The 20,962-nt window shown below is 48.4% G+C and overlaps 1 protein-coding gene across 1 annotated transcript in view; it reads left to right on the forward strand.

Annotated features, from left to right (window-relative positions):
* The window catches only part of LOC120920174 (cholesterol 24-hydroxylase-like), a 54,069-nt gene that overhangs the window by 4,197 nt on the left and 28,910 nt on the right, over positions 1-20,962 (forward strand). The window contains exons 3-4 of the mRNA XM_040332100.1: positions 4,882-4,963; positions 12,494-12,567. Coding sequence (XP_040188034.1) covers positions 4,882-4,963; positions 12,494-12,567 — 156 coding nt within the window. The remainder of the gene's footprint in view (positions 1-4,881; positions 4,964-12,493; positions 12,568-20,962) is intronic.

Genomic DNA, 20,962 nt, shown 5'->3' on the forward strand with positions numbered 1-20,962 from the left:
TTATGGGGCCCCCAGGCAATAGGAGATTATGGGGACCCTGGGCAATAGGAGATTATGGGGCCCCCCGGGCAATAGGAGATTATGGGGACCCTGGGCAATAGGATTTTATGGGGTCGTGCGACGTGGCTCCCAAACAAAATTGGCGTATTTTGTTCCCCACAAATAGAGCTTTCTTTTTGTGGTATTTGATCACCTCTGCGGTTTTTAATTTTTGCGCTATAAACAAAAATAGAGCGACAATTTGGAAAAAAATTACACTATTTTGGAACCATTCACATTTTTACAGCGAACAGTGCTGTAAAAATGCACTGGTTACTGTAAAAATGACACGGGCAATGAAGGGCTTAACCTGTAGGGGGCGCTGTAGGGTTAAGTGTGCCCTAAGGGAGTGATTCTTACTGTGGGGGGGGCGTGACTGTGACTGTGCGTGTGACGTCCCTGATCGTCGTTCCCTATGAGAGGAAACAGACGATCAGTGACAGCCACACTAGGAAGCACGGGGAAGGTGTGTTTACACTTGCCTCTCCCCGTTCTGCAACTCCGTGACACGATCGCGGGACACCGGTGGCGATCGCGTCCGCCTATCCCGTGGGGATGGTCACGGAGCTGCTCTTAAAGGGGACGTACATGTACGCCCTTGTGCCCAGCCGTGCCATTCTGCAGACGTATATCTGCGTACGGCGGTCCTCAAGCGGTTAAAAAAATGATTTGATATGTTTTATAGCCGAAATACATTTTTTATTTTCAAAATTGTCGGACGTTTTTGTAAGTACCGTATTTATCGCGGTATAACGCGCTCCCGCGTATACCGCGCACCCCTAAAGTTGCCCCGAATCCTGTGGAAATTTTTTTTTTTTGTACTTAGTTTTGGTGTCTTGCGCGGCGTCCATCGGCGGCCTCGTCGGGTCCGGCGTCCGTCTGCGGCTTCGGGTGTCCTCTTCGTCGGGTCCGGGGTCCGTCTGCGGCTTCCGGGGGTCCTCTTCGTCGGGTCCGGGGTCCGTCTGCGGCTTCGGGTGTCCTCTTCGTCGGGTCCGGCGTCCTCGCGTCCTCCCCGCTCGTTTCCCGCGCCGAGTTTGAATACTGCGCCGACATATACCGAGTGCAGTACACTCATGTATCGACGGGCAGGCTCGGCAACTCTCGCGCTGACGTCCTGTACGCTCAGGACGTCAGCGCGAGAAGTGCCGAGACTGCCCGAAGATACACGAGTGTACTGCGCTCGGTATATGCCGGCGCAGTATTCAAACTCGTGGCGGGAAACGAGCGGGGAGGACGCGAGGACGCCGCAGAAGGACACCGGACCCGACGAAGAGGACACCCGAAGCCGCAGACGGACCCCGGGCCCGACGAAGAGGACCCCCGGAAGCTGCAGAAGGACCCGTACCCGGCAAAATAGTGCACGGTATACGCCGATAAATACGGTAATGAAAAAAAAAACGCAGAGGTGAACAAATACCACTAAAAGAAAGCTTTATTTGTGGGGGAAAAGGACATCAATTTTTTTTGGGTACAGCGTCGCACGACTGCGCAATTGTCAGTTAAAATGCCGTATTGCAATAAAATAGCCTGGTCATGAACAGGGTTAAACCTTCCGGAGCTGAAGTGGTTATTCAGGTGCAGACTTGAGCTAGTGTCTATTGTACTCTGAAATAGAAAATGCACAGGCGGGGTGGAAAGACCTGAAACAGGTCTACGTTCTCTGTTAACATGGTGCATACCACTTCTGACAGGTAATACGCCGCAACTCCTGTGCTGTCATGTCGACAGTTCAGAATTGCCAGTAAGTCCGGGGGAAGCAACAGCAGGGCAGAGGGACACAACCTGCTACACGCTCTGTATACTCTGATTTTATTTTCTTTTTTCTTTGCAATGTCCCACTGGGGAGATTTTCTTTACATTCTGTCCCGAAGATGGAAAAAGGAAGTTAGAGGAAATCTCCCAGATATAGACTTTTCTGCCTTTTTTTTATTGGTACTTTTTATACAAGACAATTTTTTTCACCCCTAAGTCTTGGTTCACACAAGACAAGTGCAAATAATTTTGTTCCAAATAATTTTGTTCCAAATAATTTTTTTTAACAAATATCCCCAAATTCGTTAATTCGAAAAAAAAAATCAGCATTTCCGAATTTTTGAATTTCCGAATATTCGGAAAAATTCTAAATGACGAAATTTGCAATACAAAGATCTAAAATTTGTTCCGTTCCAATCGTTTTAGATGTGGCATTTGTTATTTCGGATAATTCGTAACTTCAGTTAAATTTGTACGTTCGTGAACAGCCCTGGGCCCCAAACTTGGCACACCTGTAGTCCCACTATTCCTCTGTGTGCAAAGATTGTTGTCCGGGGAACCTACAGCCGGGGAGCACCGATTTTTTCCAATTCGGGCACCCCTTCCATAGACTCCCATGTTAAACGGTAATTTCTCTGGTAACTTTGGGGACCCGCTACTGGCCGGTTGTAGGTCCCCTGGACCCGAAACACATGTAGCCCCAGTTCTCCTCTACAAGTGTGCAAAGTTTGCTGTCTGGGGGACCTACGGCCAGGGGGGGGGGGGCGATTTTTCAAAGCCGGGCACCCCTTCTATATACTCCCATGTTAAACGTAAGTCTAGTCATGGGCACAGTGAGGCATGCACATGGACACAGTGAGGCATGGACATGGACACAGTAAGGCACAGTGAGGCATGCACATGGACACAGGCACAGTGAGGCATGCACATGGACACAGTAAGGCACAGTGAGGCATGGACACAGTGAGGCATGCACATGAACACAGTTGGACAAAGTGAGGCACAGTGAGGCATGCACATGGACACAGTTAGGCAAAGTGAGGCATGCAGATGGACACCCTAGGCTTATACTCGAGTCAATAAGTTTTCAATTTTTTTTGTGGTAAAATTAGGTTCCTCAGCTTATACTCGAGTATATACGGTAATTATTAGTTGATATTTTGAATTTTCGTTCTTTCAATTTTTCTTTTTCAGCTGCGCACATATCTAGTTTTTCACACTATTGCGATGCTGGAACCAGTGCAAATTTGCAGTGCCGGTTCCCGCATCGCATCTCCCCTGCAGGCAGTTCAGACTGCCCTCTGCAAACCGCTGTGGGTGTCAATACATTGTTAAAGACACCCCAAGATCGGTTCACAGATCGCAGTGTGAACTGTGTATTCGGACAAGAATCGGATCGCATAGGTGAGAACATCCGCTTCTAATGCACTTTTTTTGTGCGAGTTCAACCGTACAAACTGTCTGAACTCGCATTGCACAGACATCGCATGTGATCTCTGTACACGTAATGTCTGTGTGTGCAATAGTGTGACCCCCCCCCAGGCTCGAAGTTCACTTTACATTCACCTGATACGAGTTTCTTTGTTCACAGCCATTCACTGATAAAGCTGGACACACCCATGTACATAGTCCTGTGGGACTCAAAGTGAAGAAAAGATAGCTAAGCCCCTCCAACTGCTGTATATTATCTGTCACGAGGCAATGGAATTTTTCAGGCTGATAATGACTGAACTCTTCATATCCACATGCCGGCTGCCTAACTGGGGAAAATACCTCATTTCTTTGACGTTTAACCACTTAAAGACCGGGGGCTGGATTCAGATAGAATTGTCTATCTTTTTGCCGGCGTAACGTATCTGCGATACGTTACGCCGCCGTAAATTTGGGCGCAAGTTCCGTATGCAGAAAGAACTTGCGCCCTTAGTTACGGCGGCGTAACATATGTGTGGCGGCGTAAGCCCGCCTAATTCAAATGGGGATGGTTGGGGGCATGTTTTATTTAAATTTCACTTGACCCCGCGTATTTGACGTTTTTTGTGAACGGCGTATGCGCTGTTCGTAAAAAAATCCCAGTGCGCATGCTCGAAATTACGCCGCAAAGCCTCATTGGTATCGACGTGAACGTAACTTACGCAAAGCCCTATTCGCGAATGACTTACGCAAACGATGTCCATAACGGCGGGAACGTCGTCCATACTTAACATTAGCTCCGCCTCATATAGCAGGGGTAACTTTACGCCGGAAAAAGCCTAACGTAAACGACGTAAAAAAATGCGCCGGCGGGACGTACGTTTCTGAATCGGCGTAAATACCTATTTAGCATATTCCTTGCGTAACTATACGGAAGCACCACCTAGCGGCCAGCGTAAATATGCAGCCTAAGATACGACAGTGTAAGACACTTACGCCGGTCGGATCTTAGGGAAATCTATGCGTAACTGATTCTCTGAATCAGGCGCATAGATACGACGGCCCGCACTCAGAGATACGACGGCGTATCAGGAGAAACGCTGTCGTATCTCCTATTTGTATCTGGCACCCGGGCCTATTTTTCAAACTTGTTGTTTACCAGTTAAAAATAATTTTCTTTTTGCTTTGAGGGCGGGTGGGATTAAATCAGTGGCGTAGCGTGGGGGGGTGCGAGGGGTGCCGTGGCAATGGCCACTCGCTGTATCACAGGAGCGTGCCCGCTAGGACTCCACACCATGCGAGGGAGCTCGCCTGAATGTGTGGAGTTCTTGCGGGGAGGACCAGAGACAGACGCCAAGGGACCCCAGAAGACGTGGATCGGGGGCCACTCTGTGCAAAACGAGATGCACAGTGGAGGCAAGTATAACATGTTTGTTATTTATTTTATTAAATTTTTTTATGTTTTCTTTACAACCCCTTTAAGGTGAAAAAGCACAAAGCTTTACAACAACTTGAAATTATTAGCTATGATTTCTTGCATTTCGGCTTTCCACTAACGTATCCTTTGTCCTTCCCGCTTGTAAGGGGAGAGGAATAGTGAAGCCCCAAGTACAGGTACATTTTAGGTTATTTAAGAACGAACATTTCAGCTATGCATTTTTCTCTTATCCTTTATTGCAGGGCGGAGGAATACGGGCCGGTTTTTCGAATAAATCTTTTTCACTACGTGGGGATCTATTCTACGGATCCGGAATCTGTGAAGGTGAGAAGTCAGCTGCCCCTCTTCATCCAACAAGGAAATGCACAATGACTTCCTTGTGTATTGAGAGCCATAATCTCAGGTTCGGGGCACAGTAAATATTGCTGAATGGAATGATCAATCCCAGCATAGATCATACCTCATGTTGCTCTGTTGTCTGCAGATCCCCTAATGTTCTGGGTTTAGTTGTGGCTTTGTATTAGGGATGTCCCGATACCGATACTAGTATTGATACCGAGCATTTTCCCGAGTACTTGTACTCGGGGGAAATGCTCCGCTGCCTCACCCGATACTTGGGCAGGCAGGGGAGTTGCAAGTCTTCTCCCCCCGAGCTCCGTGCAATCTTTCCCCCCCCCCCCCGTCCGTGCCGCTCTTCTCTCCCCCCAGTCCGTGTCGCTCTTCTCTCCCCCCCGTCCGTGCCGCTCTTCTCTCCCCCCCGTCCGTGCCGCTCTTCTCTCCCCCCCCCCCCCCCGTCCGTTCCGCTCTTCTCTCCCCCCCTCCGTCCGTGCCGCTCTTCTCTCCCCCCCCCCCCGTCCGTGCCGCTCTTCTCTCCCCCCGTCCGTGCCGCTCTCCCCCTTCAATTTGTGAGGATGGAGAGCAGAGGTAGGAGCCGCTAAATGCGGCTCCTACCTTTTCTGAATGGACAGAGTCGGTGATCACACGATGCTTCAGTTTATGAATAGAGAGGAGCTTCCCCCCATTCATTTCAGCTGAAGCTGCAGAGAAAGGGACTGGGGAATCTGTGTCCTTAGTCCCTTTCTCTGTCTTAAAGGGGAGATTTCAGAGGTCTTTTAAGACCCCTGATATCTCTCCAAAGACCCCCAACAGGGCTGAATTGCAATAAATATTTTAAAAATAAAAATAAAATAAAAATAAAATGTAAATAATAATAAAAAAAAACCACACTGAATATTCACCCCCCCCCCAAAAAAAACAACAAAAAATTAGTTAAAAAAAAAAACAGTAAAAAAAATATAAAAAAAATACCGCCACTGTCACATGACATTAAAAAAAAAAGTATCGGTACTTGTACTCGGTCTCAAAAAAGTGGTATCAGGACAACCCTACTTTTGTATCTTGTAATACTCCCCTTTTGTAAGTCTTTCAGACTCTGCAAATGATGTAACTTCCTTCACAGCTTTGATGGTGGGTGGGATTGAATCAGTGGCAACGCGAAATCATGTGCCAGTGTGTGTCTACACACACACAGCTTTACCCTCTTCTCCACTAATCCCAAATGTCCACTTTTCTCCTCCTCCCACTCGGCCCCTCTTCCTCCCCCCAAATGGCCCCCCCTCTACTCCCACGTATCCCCAATATTTCTTATGTCCCTCCTCTCCCCCCACTTATCCCAAATGTTCCTCTCCTCCCACTTATCCCAAATGTTCCTCTCCTCCCACTTATCCCAAATGATCCTCCTCTCCTCCCACTTATCCCAAATGTTCCTCTTCTCCTCCCACTTATCCCAAATGTTCCTCTTCTCCTCCCACTTATCCCAAATGATCCTCCTCTCCTCCCACTTATCCCAAATGATCCTCCTCTCCCCCCACTTGTCCCCAACGTCCTTCCTCTCCCCCCCACTTGTCCCCAACGTCCTTCCTCCCCCCCCCACTTGTCCTCAACGTCTTCCTCTCCCCCCCCACTTGTCCCCAACGTCCTTCCTCTCCCCCCACTTGTCCCCAACGTCCTTCCTCTCCCCCCCACTTGTCCCCAACGTCCTTCCTCTCCCCCCCACTTGTCCCCAACGTCCTTCCTCTCCCCCCACTTGTCCCCAACGTCCTTCCTCTCCCCCCACTTGTCCCCAATGTCCTTTCTCTCCCCCCACTTGTCCCCAATGTCCTTTCTCTCCCCCCACTTGTCCCCAACGTCCTTCCCCCTCCCCCCACTTGTCCCCAACGTCCTTCCCCCTCCCCCCACTTGTCCCCAACGTCCTTCCCCCTCCCCCCACTTGTCCCCAACGTCCTTCCCCCTCCCCCCACTTGTCCCCAACGTCCTTCCTCTCCCCCCACTTGTCCCCAACGTCCTTCCTCTCCCCCCACTTGTCCCCAACGTCCTTCCTCTCCCCCCCCTTGTCCCCAACGTCCTTCCTCTCCCCCCACTTGTCCCCAACGTCCTTCCTCTCCCCCCACTTGTCCCCAACGTCCTTCCTCTCCCCCCACTTGTCCCCACTGTCCTTCCTCTCCCCCCACTTGTCCCCACTGTCCTTCCTCTCCCCCCACTTGTCCCCACTGTCCTTCCTCTCCCCCCACTTGTCCCCACTGTCCTTCCTCTCCCCCCACTTGTCCCCACTGTCCTTCCTCTCCCCCCACTTGTCCCCACTGTCCTTCCTCTCCCCCCACTTGTCCCCAACGTCCTTCCTCTCCCCCCACTTGTCCCCAACGTCCTTCCCCTCCCCCACTTGTCCCCAACGTCCTTCCTCTCCCCCCCCCACTTATTACAAATGCCCCCCTCTCCTCCCACTTATTCCAAATGTCCCCCTCTCCCCCCCACTTATCCGAAATGTTCCTCCTCTCCCCCACTTATCCCCAATATCCTTCTAATCCCATTACTTATCCCAAATGTCCCCTTTCCTCTCATATATCCCCCACTTATCCCCAACTTCCCCCTTCTTCTACTTAGAACAAATGCCCCCTCCCCCCACTTAGCAACAATGTTCCAACTTTCCCTCAAGTTAGAAATTAGCACATTCCCCCTTCCCCCCCCATTTAGCACCAATGCCCCATTAACTTGGCATCAATGTCATCCCCTATCTTTGCACAAATGCCCCCTCTCTCCACTTAACATTGCACTTCTACTGTAAGTTGTAGCAGACCCTCTCTACTATGTAAGTGGCGAAGAGAAGACTTGGGAGTGGGAGGAGAGCTCTGTACTGGAAGGGGGGTTGTAAACTGTCCTGTGAGATATGCATTCCTGAGCCCTGCAACTTGTAGTAGCACAGGCATGAACTTTGTATGCAGTAAACTCCTGAACTCTGCTGTCTCTGCATTACACACTCCTGAACTCTGCTCTCTCTGTATTACACACTCCTGAACTCTGCTGTCTCTGCATTACACACTCCTGCATTGCACAACTCGGCACTCTAATAGTACAATATTGATCTTTGCATTCTGTATGTAGTAAACTCCTGAACTCTGCTCTCTCTGTATTACACACTCCTGAACTCTGCTGTCTCTGCATTACACACTCCTGCATTGCACAACTCGGCACTCTATAGTACAATATTGATCTCTGCTGTATATAAGTGCTCCTCATTATTTACAACCTGAGCATCTGATTGGCTACCCAAGCCTTTTATTATTGGTTGATAATGAGTAGACATCTCTTTGACTACTGTAGTCAAAGAGGTATCTCAGATCTAACCACTAATAAAAGTCCTGTGAGATATGCATTTCTGAGCCCTGCAATTTGTAGTAGCACAGGCATGAACTTTGTATGCAGTAAACTCCTGAACTCTGCTGTCTCTGCATTACACACTCCTGCATTGCACAACTCGGCACTCTAATAGTACGATAGTACAATATTGATCTTTGCATTCTGTATGTAGCAAACTCCTGAACTCTGGTATTTAACAATGCCCTATTAAGACTCTCCCACTGTTAAGCGGTGGTGACATGGTTAAGTTCCTGAAACAAGGGGTGTGTAATGGCGCTTGCTGATAAACATGATACTAATATATGTGAATAATGATAAATATGTTCCACTTCAAATATCAACCACCCAACATCAACAAACTGATGTGGAGGGTAAAAAAAGTGATATTAATAAATAATATTAAATTAGCACAGATGGTAATGAATACCCTCCAGTGCTGGCGCACTCACTCTAAAACTTGATGTAAACCGTGAATAAAGTTAGTGAAAAATCCATCCAATGTCACAATATCAGTGATGATGACTATGTGCATAAAAGAATATTACTCTGTGTAAAAAAAATGTCAATAAATAATGTATAAAACCACTAAAAAGTATCCAGTGTGAATTGATAATAACAATAAAAATGAAAAAATAAAGCACTAAGTGCAATTGATTGGTGTATCCAATAATTCAGTGCAAATGTGCAATAAATAATAAATAGATAGATGTTTGGTTCTATTTATTATCTATTGCACTGAATTATTGGATACACCAATCAATTGCACTTAGTGCTTTATTTTTTCATTTTTATTGTAATCATTATCAATTCACACTGGATACTTTTTAGTGGTTTTATACATTATTTATTGACATTTTTTACACAGAGTAATATTCTTTTATGCACATAGTCATCATCACTTATATTGTGACATTGGATGGATTTTTCACTAACTTTATTCACGGTTTACATCAAGTTTTAGAGTGAGTGCGCCAGCACTGGAGGGTATTCATTACCATCTGTGCCAATTTAATATTATTTATTAATATCACTTTTTTTACCCTCCACATCAGTTTGTTGATGTTGGGTGGTTGATATTTGAAGTGGAACATATTTATCATTATTCACATATATTAGTATTACGTTAATCAGCAAGCGCCATTACACCCCCCTTGTTTCAATTCTTGTCAGTGTGTGAGCACTACTTATTTGTGGCTACTGCTTATTTATATTATTTATTTAGTTTAGTTCTCAGTGCCCGGGTTAGGTTGGTTTACGCATTGGTTCCCCCCATATACATGGTTAAGTTCCTGCACCTATTATCTGAGAAAAATTGCCCCGCCTATAGTATGTCTGCAGTCTCTCAATATCTTCTGTATCATGGTTGCAGTCTCTGACCTTCTCTTGTACTATGTCTGCAGTCTCTGACCTTCTCTTGTACTATGTCTGCAGTCTCTGACCATCTCCTGTATCATGTCTGCAGTCCCTAACCATCTCCTGTATCATGTCTGCAGTCCCTAACCATCTCTTATATCATGTCTGCAGTCTCTGACCATCTCTTGTATCATGTCTGCAGTCTCTGACCATCTCTTGTATCATGTCTGCAGTTTCTGACCATCTCTTGTATCATGTCTGCAGTTTCTGACCATCTCTTGTATCATGTCCGCAGTCTCTGATCATCTCTTGTATCATGACCTGTAATAAATTGGAAACCTCTTGTTTGGGATTATATGGGCAACAGTCAACAAAATTATAAAAAAAAATCATTTATACAAAGAGATAATAGATATCACATAATTATCAAACACTGTTACCCTAGAACACACATAAACTCCCATAGCTGGTACTTGCACAGCCCACCCTTAAAGGGGTTGTAAAGGTTCATGTTTTGTCACCTTAATGCATTCTATTAATGATCCCCCCGAGCCCCCCTTTACTAACCTGACCCCTCGAAAGTCCCGCGCCGTGAACGCGCAGGTTTCTGGCCCGGCTTCTCGGCTCATTCATTGGTTGATTGAAAGCAGAGCAGCCATTGGCTAGCGCTGCTATCAATTATATCCAATGATGCTGCGCGCCGAGGGGCGGGGCCGAGTGATACAGTGAGCGGCTATGGCTGCCGACTGTATCACAGGAGCGCGCCCGCAAGGACTTTCCACCATGCAAACTTGCTTGGGGGGGGGGGGGGGCGAGACAGCCGCCGAGGGACCCCAGAAGACCAGGTTCGGGGACCACTCTGTGCAAAACGAGCTGCACAGTGGAGGTAAGTATAACATGTTTGTTATTTTTTTATTTTTTTAAACAAAGCTTTAGTGCTCCTTTAAAGTGGAGGTTCACCCAAAAAAACTTTTTTTTTAACCTTAGATTGAGGCTCGTTTTGTGAAGGGGAATCGGGTGTTTTTTTTTACAATCGAAGCAGTACTTACCGTTTTAGAGAGCGATCTTCTCCGCCGCTTCCCCGTATGGGCTGCGGGACTGAGCGTTCCTACTTGATTGACAGGCTTCCGACGGTCCCATACATCGCGTCACGATTTTCCAAAAGTAGCCGAACGTCGGTGCGCAGGCGCCATTATAGAGCCGCACCGACGTTCGGTTTCTTTCGGCTACTCGTGACGCGATGTATGCGACCGTCGGAAGCCTGTCAATCAAATAGGAACGCCCAGTCCAGGAAGACCATACCCGGAAGCGGCGGAGAAGATCTCTCTCTAAAACGGTAAGTACGGCTTCGATTTAAAAAAAACTACCCGATTCCCCTTCACAAAATGAGCCTCAATCTAATGTTAAAAAAAATATTTCGGGTGAACTCCCGCTTTAAGGCTCAAAGTATCATGGGACATGTAGTATCAGGACTGGAAAAGAAGGAAACAGGACGTCGGAAATTGAGCCAGGAGGAGGAGTGACATCAGACACAGAAACCTAAAGGAGGTAAGTTACATATAAACTGGTGGTGGGGTTGTGATTCATTTACACACACAAATCTGTGGTTTTGGGGAGGAAAAGCTTGGGTTCTTCTTTAAGCCTGATGGCAGTGATTGTCGGTCAAAGGTAAAAAGCAGCTACCCAAGTCTCCACTACCAAGAGCCATTAAGGAGGAGTTCTGTATCGCAGTGCACTCATGTAATTACTAGAGGAAGAGAACACAAACTGTTGCAAACCGACAGTTTCTGCACAAGTTTAGCAAAGTCCAGATAGGCAATTGTGGAAAGTAGATGAGGATTCTGAATGCCTTCTTTGTTCACAGTCCTGAATTTAGATATGCCACACTTCATTTATTCTTTAAACTGTGACACATTGGGCCAGATTCTCAAAGGCGTTACGACGGCGCAAAGCCATTTGCGCCGTCGTAAGTCCTAATCTGGCCCGGCCTATCTATGCGACTTATTCTTAGAATCAGTTACGCATAGATATCCCTTAGATCTGACAAGCGTAAGGCTCTTACGCTGTCAGATCTTAAATGCAATTTTTTTTCCCGCCGCTAGGTGTCGCCTCGTCGTTTTCCCTGTCGTCCATGCAAATGAGCTATTTACGCCGATTCCCGAACGTACGCGCGGACGAGGCAGAGAATTTACGACATTTACGTAAGCGTAAACTTGCCCCTGCTAATATGAGGGGCAAGTTTATGTAGGTCCGTCGTATGCCATGTTAATTATGGCGTCGGGTCAGCGTCGGCTTTATCCGTCGTTTTTGTAAGTCGTCGCGAATACAACTTTACGTCAATGGCGCTCACGTCGGCGTCATTGACGTTTTCCGTTGTGAGCTGGAGCATGCGCACTGGGCTATTTTTCCGCCCGGCGCATGCGCAGTTCGATCGGCGCGGGGGCGCGCTTAATTTAAATACAAGCCGCCCCCTTTGAATTACGCGGCCTTACGCCGGGCCAATTACACTACGCCGACGCAAATTACGGAGCAAGTGCTTGGAGAATATGGCACTTGCTCCAGTAAGTTGCGGCGGCGTAGTGTAAATGGCTTGCGCTACGCCGCCGCAGATTTGACAAGAATCTGGCCCATTGTGCGCTTATAGTGAGTGTTCCACCCACATGCACTTCCCTCGCCAGTTCTATACAGGCTCAGCTACTCCCCATTTTCTCTTTTTAACATGATTTTGCCCAGAGTAATTGCATTTACCTGATCAATATATAACTGGAGTCCCTTTTTCGGGAATAATTTACTGTTCTCTCTGTACAGGAGTATCTGATGTCATCGGAATACCCCAAAGACCCAAACACCTACAATCGTCTCTTTTATCTGTTCGGTAAGAGGTAAGTCAGCATTGCACAATGGTGCATAACACACTATGGGCAAAACTATGGAGACCCCTCTCCAAATGGTGGAGTTTAGTTGTGTCCAGTGAAGGGTACTTGTTAATATTACATCATGTGGATGGCACAGGTTGACTTAGACATAATGGGCCAAATCCACAAAGAACTTATCTATTGATGCGCCGCGTAATTTCTACGATGCCCCGTCGTATCTTTGTTTTGTATCCACAAAACAAGATACGACTGAATGTGGGCTCGATCCGACTGACGTACGTCTTAGTACGCCGTCGGATCTTAGGTGCATATTTAAGCTGGCCGCTAGGTGGCGCTTCTGTTGATTTTCGCGTAGAGTATGCAAATTGGCTAGATACGCCGATCCTCAAACGTACGTCAGCCCGGCGCATTTTCTTTCTCGTACATCACGGGACACAGAGCGGCATATTCATTACTATGTGGGTTATATGGAGTACCTTCAGGTGATGGACACTGGCAATCTCAAACAGGAAGTGCCCCTCCCTATATAACCCCCTCCCATAGGAGGAGTACCTCAGTTTTTTCGCCAGTGTCTTAGGTGTTGGTCATGGTTTAGCTTACCTCCACATCCTTGGGATTAAGGTGGGCTAACCGGTTCTGTCCAAAGGCCTCAGTGCTAAAGTGGTCAGCAACCGGACCCCAAACCATTGGGGTGTAGCCCATAATGCTTTCTGTTCAGAGAGCTGGACCCTGGGCCCAGAACTTAGAAACCTTTGGGGGCCTAATGTTTCTGTTGCCAGGGTGCTATATGGGCCCAGGACAGTGGCTCCTTCATAGGAACCCAGGGCCTGAAGGTCTAGACGCCACCCACGGAGATGGGGGAAGATTGGACCTCTTGCTGTGCAAAAGTCCTGCGGCATGGAGCAGGTAAGTATTGGGGGAGCTTGCGGAACTTGGTTCTTAGCAGGTTCCCTACAGGGGGTGCACAGGGGGACAGGCCTGGGTATGCTCTGCATTGGCAAGGAATCACTATGTCTATGACAGAGACAGGATGATTCAATCTTTTTTTCCCCAGTAATATGTGACCTCCCTGGTAAGTGTTGCTTAGCTGGGCTGCTGGCGCTAGGTGTGGGATCTCTGTAAGAGGGGAGTCTTTTTCCCATGCTAAAAGGAGGTCTGTGACCTACCTAAAGGGCTTACCTGCCTGGGTGCCTGCGCTGCTCCGTCCTCCTCCATGGGTGATGGCCCCCGCCGACGGGCGCGCGCGCGCCCGAGATATAAACGATTTTCGAGCCGTTTCCGTGGTGGGGGCGCGTCCCTGTGGGGGGCGAATCACAAATAAAGGAAGGGGAGGTCCTTCCATTAGCTGCCAAGAGCTCAGTGTCGTCCTGAGCTAGAGGAGAGGAGGACACAGAGCGGAGCACGCCGAGGACACCCGGTGGCGAAAGGAAGAATTGCAGTTTTTCTAAGGACTGTCAAACCTACAGATAGGTTTTCTTTTCCTTTTTTCAGCACATGGCTATTGGCAATACTTAGTGGGAGACAGAGTGGTTTCTTTTCCTCTTAAAAAAAAAAAAGGTTCAGAGATCGAGGATCTGGATACTGAGGGGTCTGGTTCAGCCTCCCAAGGGGAAAGTTTGTGGGTTCAGGCCTTAACGGACATGGTCCATGAGGCATTTAAGTTACCCATACCAGAACCTCAAGTATCGGCGGTTTCAGCTTTAGGCTCTTTAAGAACGCCTCAAAGCAACGCAGTTTTCCCGATCCATCCTCTACTCGAGGAGGTCATGTTTCAGGATTGGATTAAGCCAGATAGAGTCTTTTTACCACCTAAAAAATTCTCTGTTTTATATCCTATGGAGGAGAAATTCTCCAAAAGATGGGCGCCCCCGGCGGTGGACGCAGCCATCTCCTATGTGAACAAATCTTTAACTTGTCCGGTGGAAAACGTACAGGTGTTTAAGGATCCGGTTGATAAACGCTTGGAAACATTACTGAAAGCCTCCTTTACTTCAGCAGGGGCGATAGTTCAGCCCGCTGTGGCTGCTATTGGAATTACCCAAGCATTATCAGATAAGACTAAGCAAATGCTTAAACTTATCCCTGCCCAGCAGGCAGAGGAATTTTCGGATATACCGAGGGCTATACGCTTTACGGTGGATGCTATCAAGGACTCCATCCAGCAGGCATCACGTTTATCCTTATTTCTAATCCATATGAGAAGGCTCTTATGGTTGAAGAGTTGGGAGGCTGAGCCCCCATGCAAAAAGCTCCTGGTAGGGTTTCCCTTCCATGGAGGACGACTCTTCGGAGAAGATCTGGATAGATATATTCAGACTATATCTAGCGGCAAAAGCACTCTCTTGCCAGTCAAGAAGAAAGCCCGAGGGCCCGCGTTTAAGCGCCAGCCCTCCCCGGGACAGGGGCCCTCTAATACCAGACAGTATCGACGGCCTCCTGCAAGATCAGGCTTTAACAATAAGCCACAAGGCCAAGCCACTGGGGGCAAGAAGCAGTGGTACCGCAAGCCGGCGAAGCCAGCCCCCAAGTCGGCCTTATGAAGGGGCGCCCCCACCCACGATGGTGGGGGGAAGGCTACTTCTCTTTGCAGAAGTTTGGGAGGCCAGCATTCCCGACTGCTGGGTACGGTCTTCCAAACGGGCTACGGGCTACAAACTAGAATTTTCAGAATTCCCTCCTCCTCATTACCAGGAGTCAAGAGTACCAGGCGACCCGGTGAAGGGAGCCGCGTTGATGGCGGCATTGAATCATCTGCTGTGCCAGAAGGTGATAGTAGAAGTACCAGTCCAGGAACAGGGCTTGGGGTTCTACTCCAACCTGTTCATCATCCCAAAGCCCAACGGCGATGTCAGGCCAATTTTGGACTTAAAGGGAGTAAATGCGTACCTAAAGGTCCGCTCATTCCGGATGGAAACTATTCGGTCAGCTGTCGCCATGCTCCAGAAGGACGACTTCATGGCGTCCATAGACATAAAGGATGCTTACCTTCATGTGCCAATTTTTCAGCCACATCAGGTATTTCTACGCTTCTCGGTGGCTCAGCGTCATTTCCAATTTGTGGCGCTCCCCTTCGGGTTGGCTACGGCCCCCCGGGTATTCACGAAGGTCCTAGCCCCAATCCTAGCCAATCTAAGGACCCAAGGGGTCACGGTCCTGGCTTACCTGGACGAACTCTTGGTCGTAGACCACTCGTTTCCTGGCCTGGAACGAGCAGTCGCCCTCACGGTTCAGTACCTCGAGAGGTTCGGCTGGGTCCTAAATCGAGACAAATCAGCATTTCGGCCCACAAGGCAGCTGGAATATCTCGGCATGAGATTGGATACAGAACAACAGAAGGTGTTCCTACCTCTATTAAAGGTCAAGGCCATCAAAGAGCTAATACAAATAGTTCTGAGCAAGAGAAAGCCAACTGTTCGCCTATGTATGCGGCTACTAGGCAAGATGGTGGCCACCTTCGAGGCGGTACCGTATGCTCAGAGCCACACTCGCATCCTGCAGGCAGCCATCCTGTCAGCATGGAGCAAGAGGCCTCAGGCCTTGGAGATTCATTTGCCACTCTCACCAAGAGTCCGGCAAAGTCTATCTTGGTGGTTAAACCCTCAGAATCTCCTGAAGGGAAAGACGTTCAGTCCTGTGACCTGGAAGATAGTAACCACAGACGCCAGCCTGATCGGCTGGGGAGCAATTTTGGATGGTTGCACTCGCCAGGGCACTTGGGCAGCGGCAGAGAAGCAGTTGCCCATCAATATCTTGGAGCTCAGAGCTGCCCGACTAGCCCTCAGGGCTTGGACGTCCAAACTGCAGGGGTTCCCGGTGAGAATACAATCGGACAATGCCACGGCGGTGGCATACATAAATCACCAAGGGGGAACCAAGAGTCAAGCCGCTCAGAAAGAAGTGAGCTTGATTTTCTTGTGGGCAGAAGCCCATGTGCCCTGCATATCGGCTATATTCATTCCCGGAGTGGACAACCTACAGGCGGACTTCTTAAGTCGCCAGACTCTATTGCCGGGGGAGTGGTCTCTGCATCCACAGGTCTTTCAGACACTCTGCCAAAAGTGGGGAGTGCCGGACGTGGATATCATGGCATCGAGACTAAACAAGAAGCTAGACAGGTTCATGTCCCGCACAAGGGATCCCAGAGCCTGCGGAACCGATGCGTTAGTTTGCCCTTGGCATCAGTTCAAACTTCTTTATGCATTTCCCCCGCTCCAGTTACTACCCCGCCTGCTGCGCAGGATCAGGGTGGAGCACATACCAGTCATCCTGGTAGCTCCAGCATGGCCCAGAAGGGCATGGTATTCACTAATCCTGAAGATGGTAGTGGGAGACCCTTGGACTCTTCCTCTACGGCCAGACCTGCTATCGCAAGGTCCGATCCTCCACCCTGCCTTACGGCATCTAAATTTGACGGCCTGGAAGCTGAATCCCTGATTCTCAGGGGTAGAGGTCTGTCTCAGAAAGTAATCTCTACCCTAATCAGAGCCAGGAAACCGGTCTCTAGGGTGATTTATTACAGGGTCTGGAAGGCCTATGTAGGCTGGTGTGAGTCCAAGCGATGGCTTTCTCGCAAATTTACCATCGATAGAGTATTACGTTTTCTCCAGCTAGGAGTGGATAAAGGACTGGCATTAAGCACAATCAAAGGACAGATTTCAGCTTTGTCAGTGTGGTTTCAGCGGCCGCTGGCCACCCACTCGCTAGTTAAGACCTTCATGCAGGGGGTCTTACGTATTAATCCTCCAGTTAAATCCCTGCTTTGTCCGTGGGATTTAAATCTTGTTCTGTCAAGTTTACAGAAACAACCTTTTGAGCCGTTGGCTGAAATTCCTTTGGTTTTACTAACAAGGAAGTTAGTATTTTTGGTCGCCATAGTTTCCGCCAGAAGAGTATCGGAACTGGCAGCCTTATCCTGTAAGGAACCATATCTTATTTTACATAAGGACAGGGTCGTTCTCCGCCCTCATCCTTCCTTCCTACCGAAGGTTATATCCAGTTTTCATCTAAACCAGGATTTGGTATTACCATCCTTCTTTCCTAAACCTACTTCCAGAAAGGAAGGGTTGCTGCATACCTTGGATATTGTCAGGGCCATGAAGGCCTATCTTAAAGCTACAGAGAAGATCCGGAAAACAGATGTGTTGTTCATTTTACCGGATGGGCCCAAGAAGGGGCAGGCAGCTGCAAAATCCACCATCTCGAGATGGATTAAAAAGTTAATCACTCAGGCCTACGGCTTGAAGGGGTTGCCTCCTCCGTTATCATTAAAGGCTCATTCTACTAGGGCCATGGGCGCCTCCTGGGCAGCACACCACCAGATCTCTATGGCTCAAGTTTGCAAGGCGGCAACCTGGTCTTCTGTCCACACGTTTACAAAATTCTACCAGTTGGACGTAAGAAGGAATACTGATACAGCCTTTGGGCAGGCAGTGCTGCAGGCTGCAGTTTGAGACCCTCGGATTCCGGGGGCTCCCTTTTGAGTTAAATTTAAAAAAAAAAAAAAAAAATTCTCAACTAAGTTGGATTTATTATGATTTAAGTATATCTCTAAATTAAATCCTTTCTTTATCGTACATCACGGGACACAGAGCGGCATTCATTACTATATGGGTTATATGGAGTACCTTCAGGTGTAGACACTGGCAATCTCAAACAGGAAATGCCCCTCCCTATATAACCCCCTCCCATAGGAGGAGTACCTCAGTTTTTCCGCCAGTGTCTTAGGTGTTAGTCATGGTTTAGCTTGCCTCCACATCCTTGGGATTAGGTGAGCTAACCGGTTCTGTCCAAAAAAGCCTCAGCGCTAAAGTGGTCAGTAACCGGACCCCAAACCCTTGGGGTATAGCCCATAATGCTTTTCTTTTTAGAGAGCTGGACCCTGGGCCCAGAACTTAGAAACCTTTGGGTGCCTAATGTTTCTGTTGCCAGAGTGCTATATGGGCCCAGGACAGTGGATCCTTCATAGGAACCCAGGGCCTGAAGGTCTAGACATCCCCACCGAGATGGGGGAAGATTGGGCCTCTTGCTTGGCAAAGTCCTGCGGCATGGAGCAGGTAAGTGAGGGGAAAAACTTGCAGAACTTGGTTCTTAGCAGGTTTTTTCTGGGGGGTCACAGGGGACATGCCTAAAGTTATGCACTGCATCTGGCAAACTAGTCACATATCATAAAGATAGGATGGCTCTATATGTATTATTCCCCATAAGATGTGACCTCCCTTGTAGTGTTGGAAAAGCATTGAGTGGGGCCTGTGATATAAAAGTATATGTGTGTGTCAGAGAGCTGTGCTTACCTGCAAGCCTCCAGGCGATGCTCCATTCAGTCTTCCTCCTCACGGCCTGCAAAGCAGGCAAAACGCCGACCTCCTCATGGTTGCAGGCTGCAGTTTGCTGGAGCAGAGAGGTCCCTTCCTCCCAACCCCACCCCCCCCCTGTCGGGAGGGGCATTTCCTGTTTGAGATTGCTGGGGGGGAAGGGCGGGTCAGTGGCTTAAGGAAGGGGCGGCCCTTCCTTGTTTGTTCCATATAGCTCATTCAATACTTTGGAACTGAGGAGGAAAGACCAGAACGGCAAGCACGGGGCGCCGAGGACACACAGTGGCCAGAAAGAATATTGCAGTCTTCAGAAAGACTGTTTTCAAGCCTAGGAATAGGCTGTTTCTTTTCCATCTCATAGTTTTTCTTGCAATACTACTCAGGGGGACAGAATGTTTTTTCTTTCCTAGATTTGAAAAAAAAAAAAAAAAAAAAAAGATTTTTTTTTGAAAAAAAAAAAAGTGTCATCCTAGGGGAGAGGAAGCATTTTTTATCCCCCAAACAGGTGTTTGGGCATTTAACTATTTATAAGTCCCAGGTACCAATAAGTAGCAGGTGTACCTCGGTATTGTACCATGGCATCAAAAAAACAAGGGTACAAGAGGTGGGGATTCCCCCAGAGAGTCTGAGGTCTCGGACAATGCTATGCCGCTGCTTTCCCCACAGGGAGCCTTGGGGCCATCGGGATCTGGGGCTGGAGCTGACGCGGGTCAGTCCAACCCTAAGATGGTCACGGAGGAGGTATTACTCACCTCTTTAAAAGAGATGCAGAAAAGCATGGGTAAAATGATAGCCGCAGCTATGCGGGGCAGTAAGCGGAATAGATCTCCGTCGCCCGAGCGCGGACCCTCAGAAGAGGAGGTCCTTTCCTCAGGGGAATTGGACGACCTCTTGGACAAGGACCAAGTAGGTTCAGGGATCGAAGATCCGGATACAGAGGAGTCTGGGGCAGTCTCCCTGAGGGAGAGCTGGTGGATTCAAGGATTGTCGGACTTGGTCCATAGGGCATTCAACTTGCCAGTACCAGATCTCCAGGTATCGACGGTTTCAGCTTTGGGCTCACTGAGGGCGCCTCAAAGCAATGCTGTGTTTCCGATCCATCCTCTATTAGAGGGAGTTTTGTTCCAAGATTGGAACAAGCCAGATAAGATCTTCTTACCACCTAAGAAGTTCTCTGTCCTATATCCTATGGAAGAAAAATTTTCCAAAAGATGGGCTACTCCTGCAGTGGACGCAGCCATCTCATGTGTTAACAAATCGTTAACATGCCCTGTAGAAAACATACAGGTGTTCAAGGATCCAGTTGATAAGCGCTTGGAAGCACTACTTAAGAACTCCTTCACTACTGCAGGGGCAGTAGTACAGCCAGCTGTGGCTGCGATTGGGGTCGCTCAAGCATTATCGGATCAATTTAAGCAGATGCTTAAACTTATTCCTGCCCAGCAGGCAGAAGAATTTTCGGATGTCCCTAAGGCCATATGTTTTACGGTAGACGCAATCAAGGATTCTATCCAGCAAGCGTCACGTTTATCGTTATCCCTTATCCATATGAGAAGACTCTTATGGTTAAAAAGCTGGGAGGCTGAGCCCCCATGCAAGAAGCTCCTGGTAGGGTTCCCCTTCCATGGAGGACGACTCTTCGGAGAAGACCTAGATAAATACATTCAGACCATTTCAAACGGCAAGAGTACTCTCTTGCCAACTAAGAAGAAGGTTCAGGGGCCTGCGTTTAAACGACAGTATTCCCCTGGGCAGGGGCCCTCTAATGCCAAGCAGTATCGACGGCCTCCTGCAAAAGCAAACTTCGACTTCAACAGCAAATCACAAGGACAGGCTGTTAGAGGCAAAAGGCAGTGGTTTCGCAAACCAGCAAAACCAGCCCCCAAGCCAACCTTATGAAGGGGCGCCCCCACCCACGAAGGTGGGGGGAAGGCTGCGACTCTTTTCAGAGATTTGGGAAGCCAGCATTCCCGACGAGTGGGTACGGTCTTCCGTGGCCACAGGCTACAAATTAGATTTCCTAAGGTTTCCTCCTCCTCATTTCCAGGAGTCGAGGATTCCAAACGATCCGCCTCGGATTCCGGCCAGTC

The sequence above is a fragment of the Rana temporaria genome, chromosome 13 (assembly GCF_905171775.1).
Source record: "Rana temporaria chromosome 13, aRanTem1.1, whole genome shotgun sequence".
NCBI lineage: Eukaryota > Metazoa > Chordata > Amphibia > Anura > Ranidae > Rana > Rana temporaria.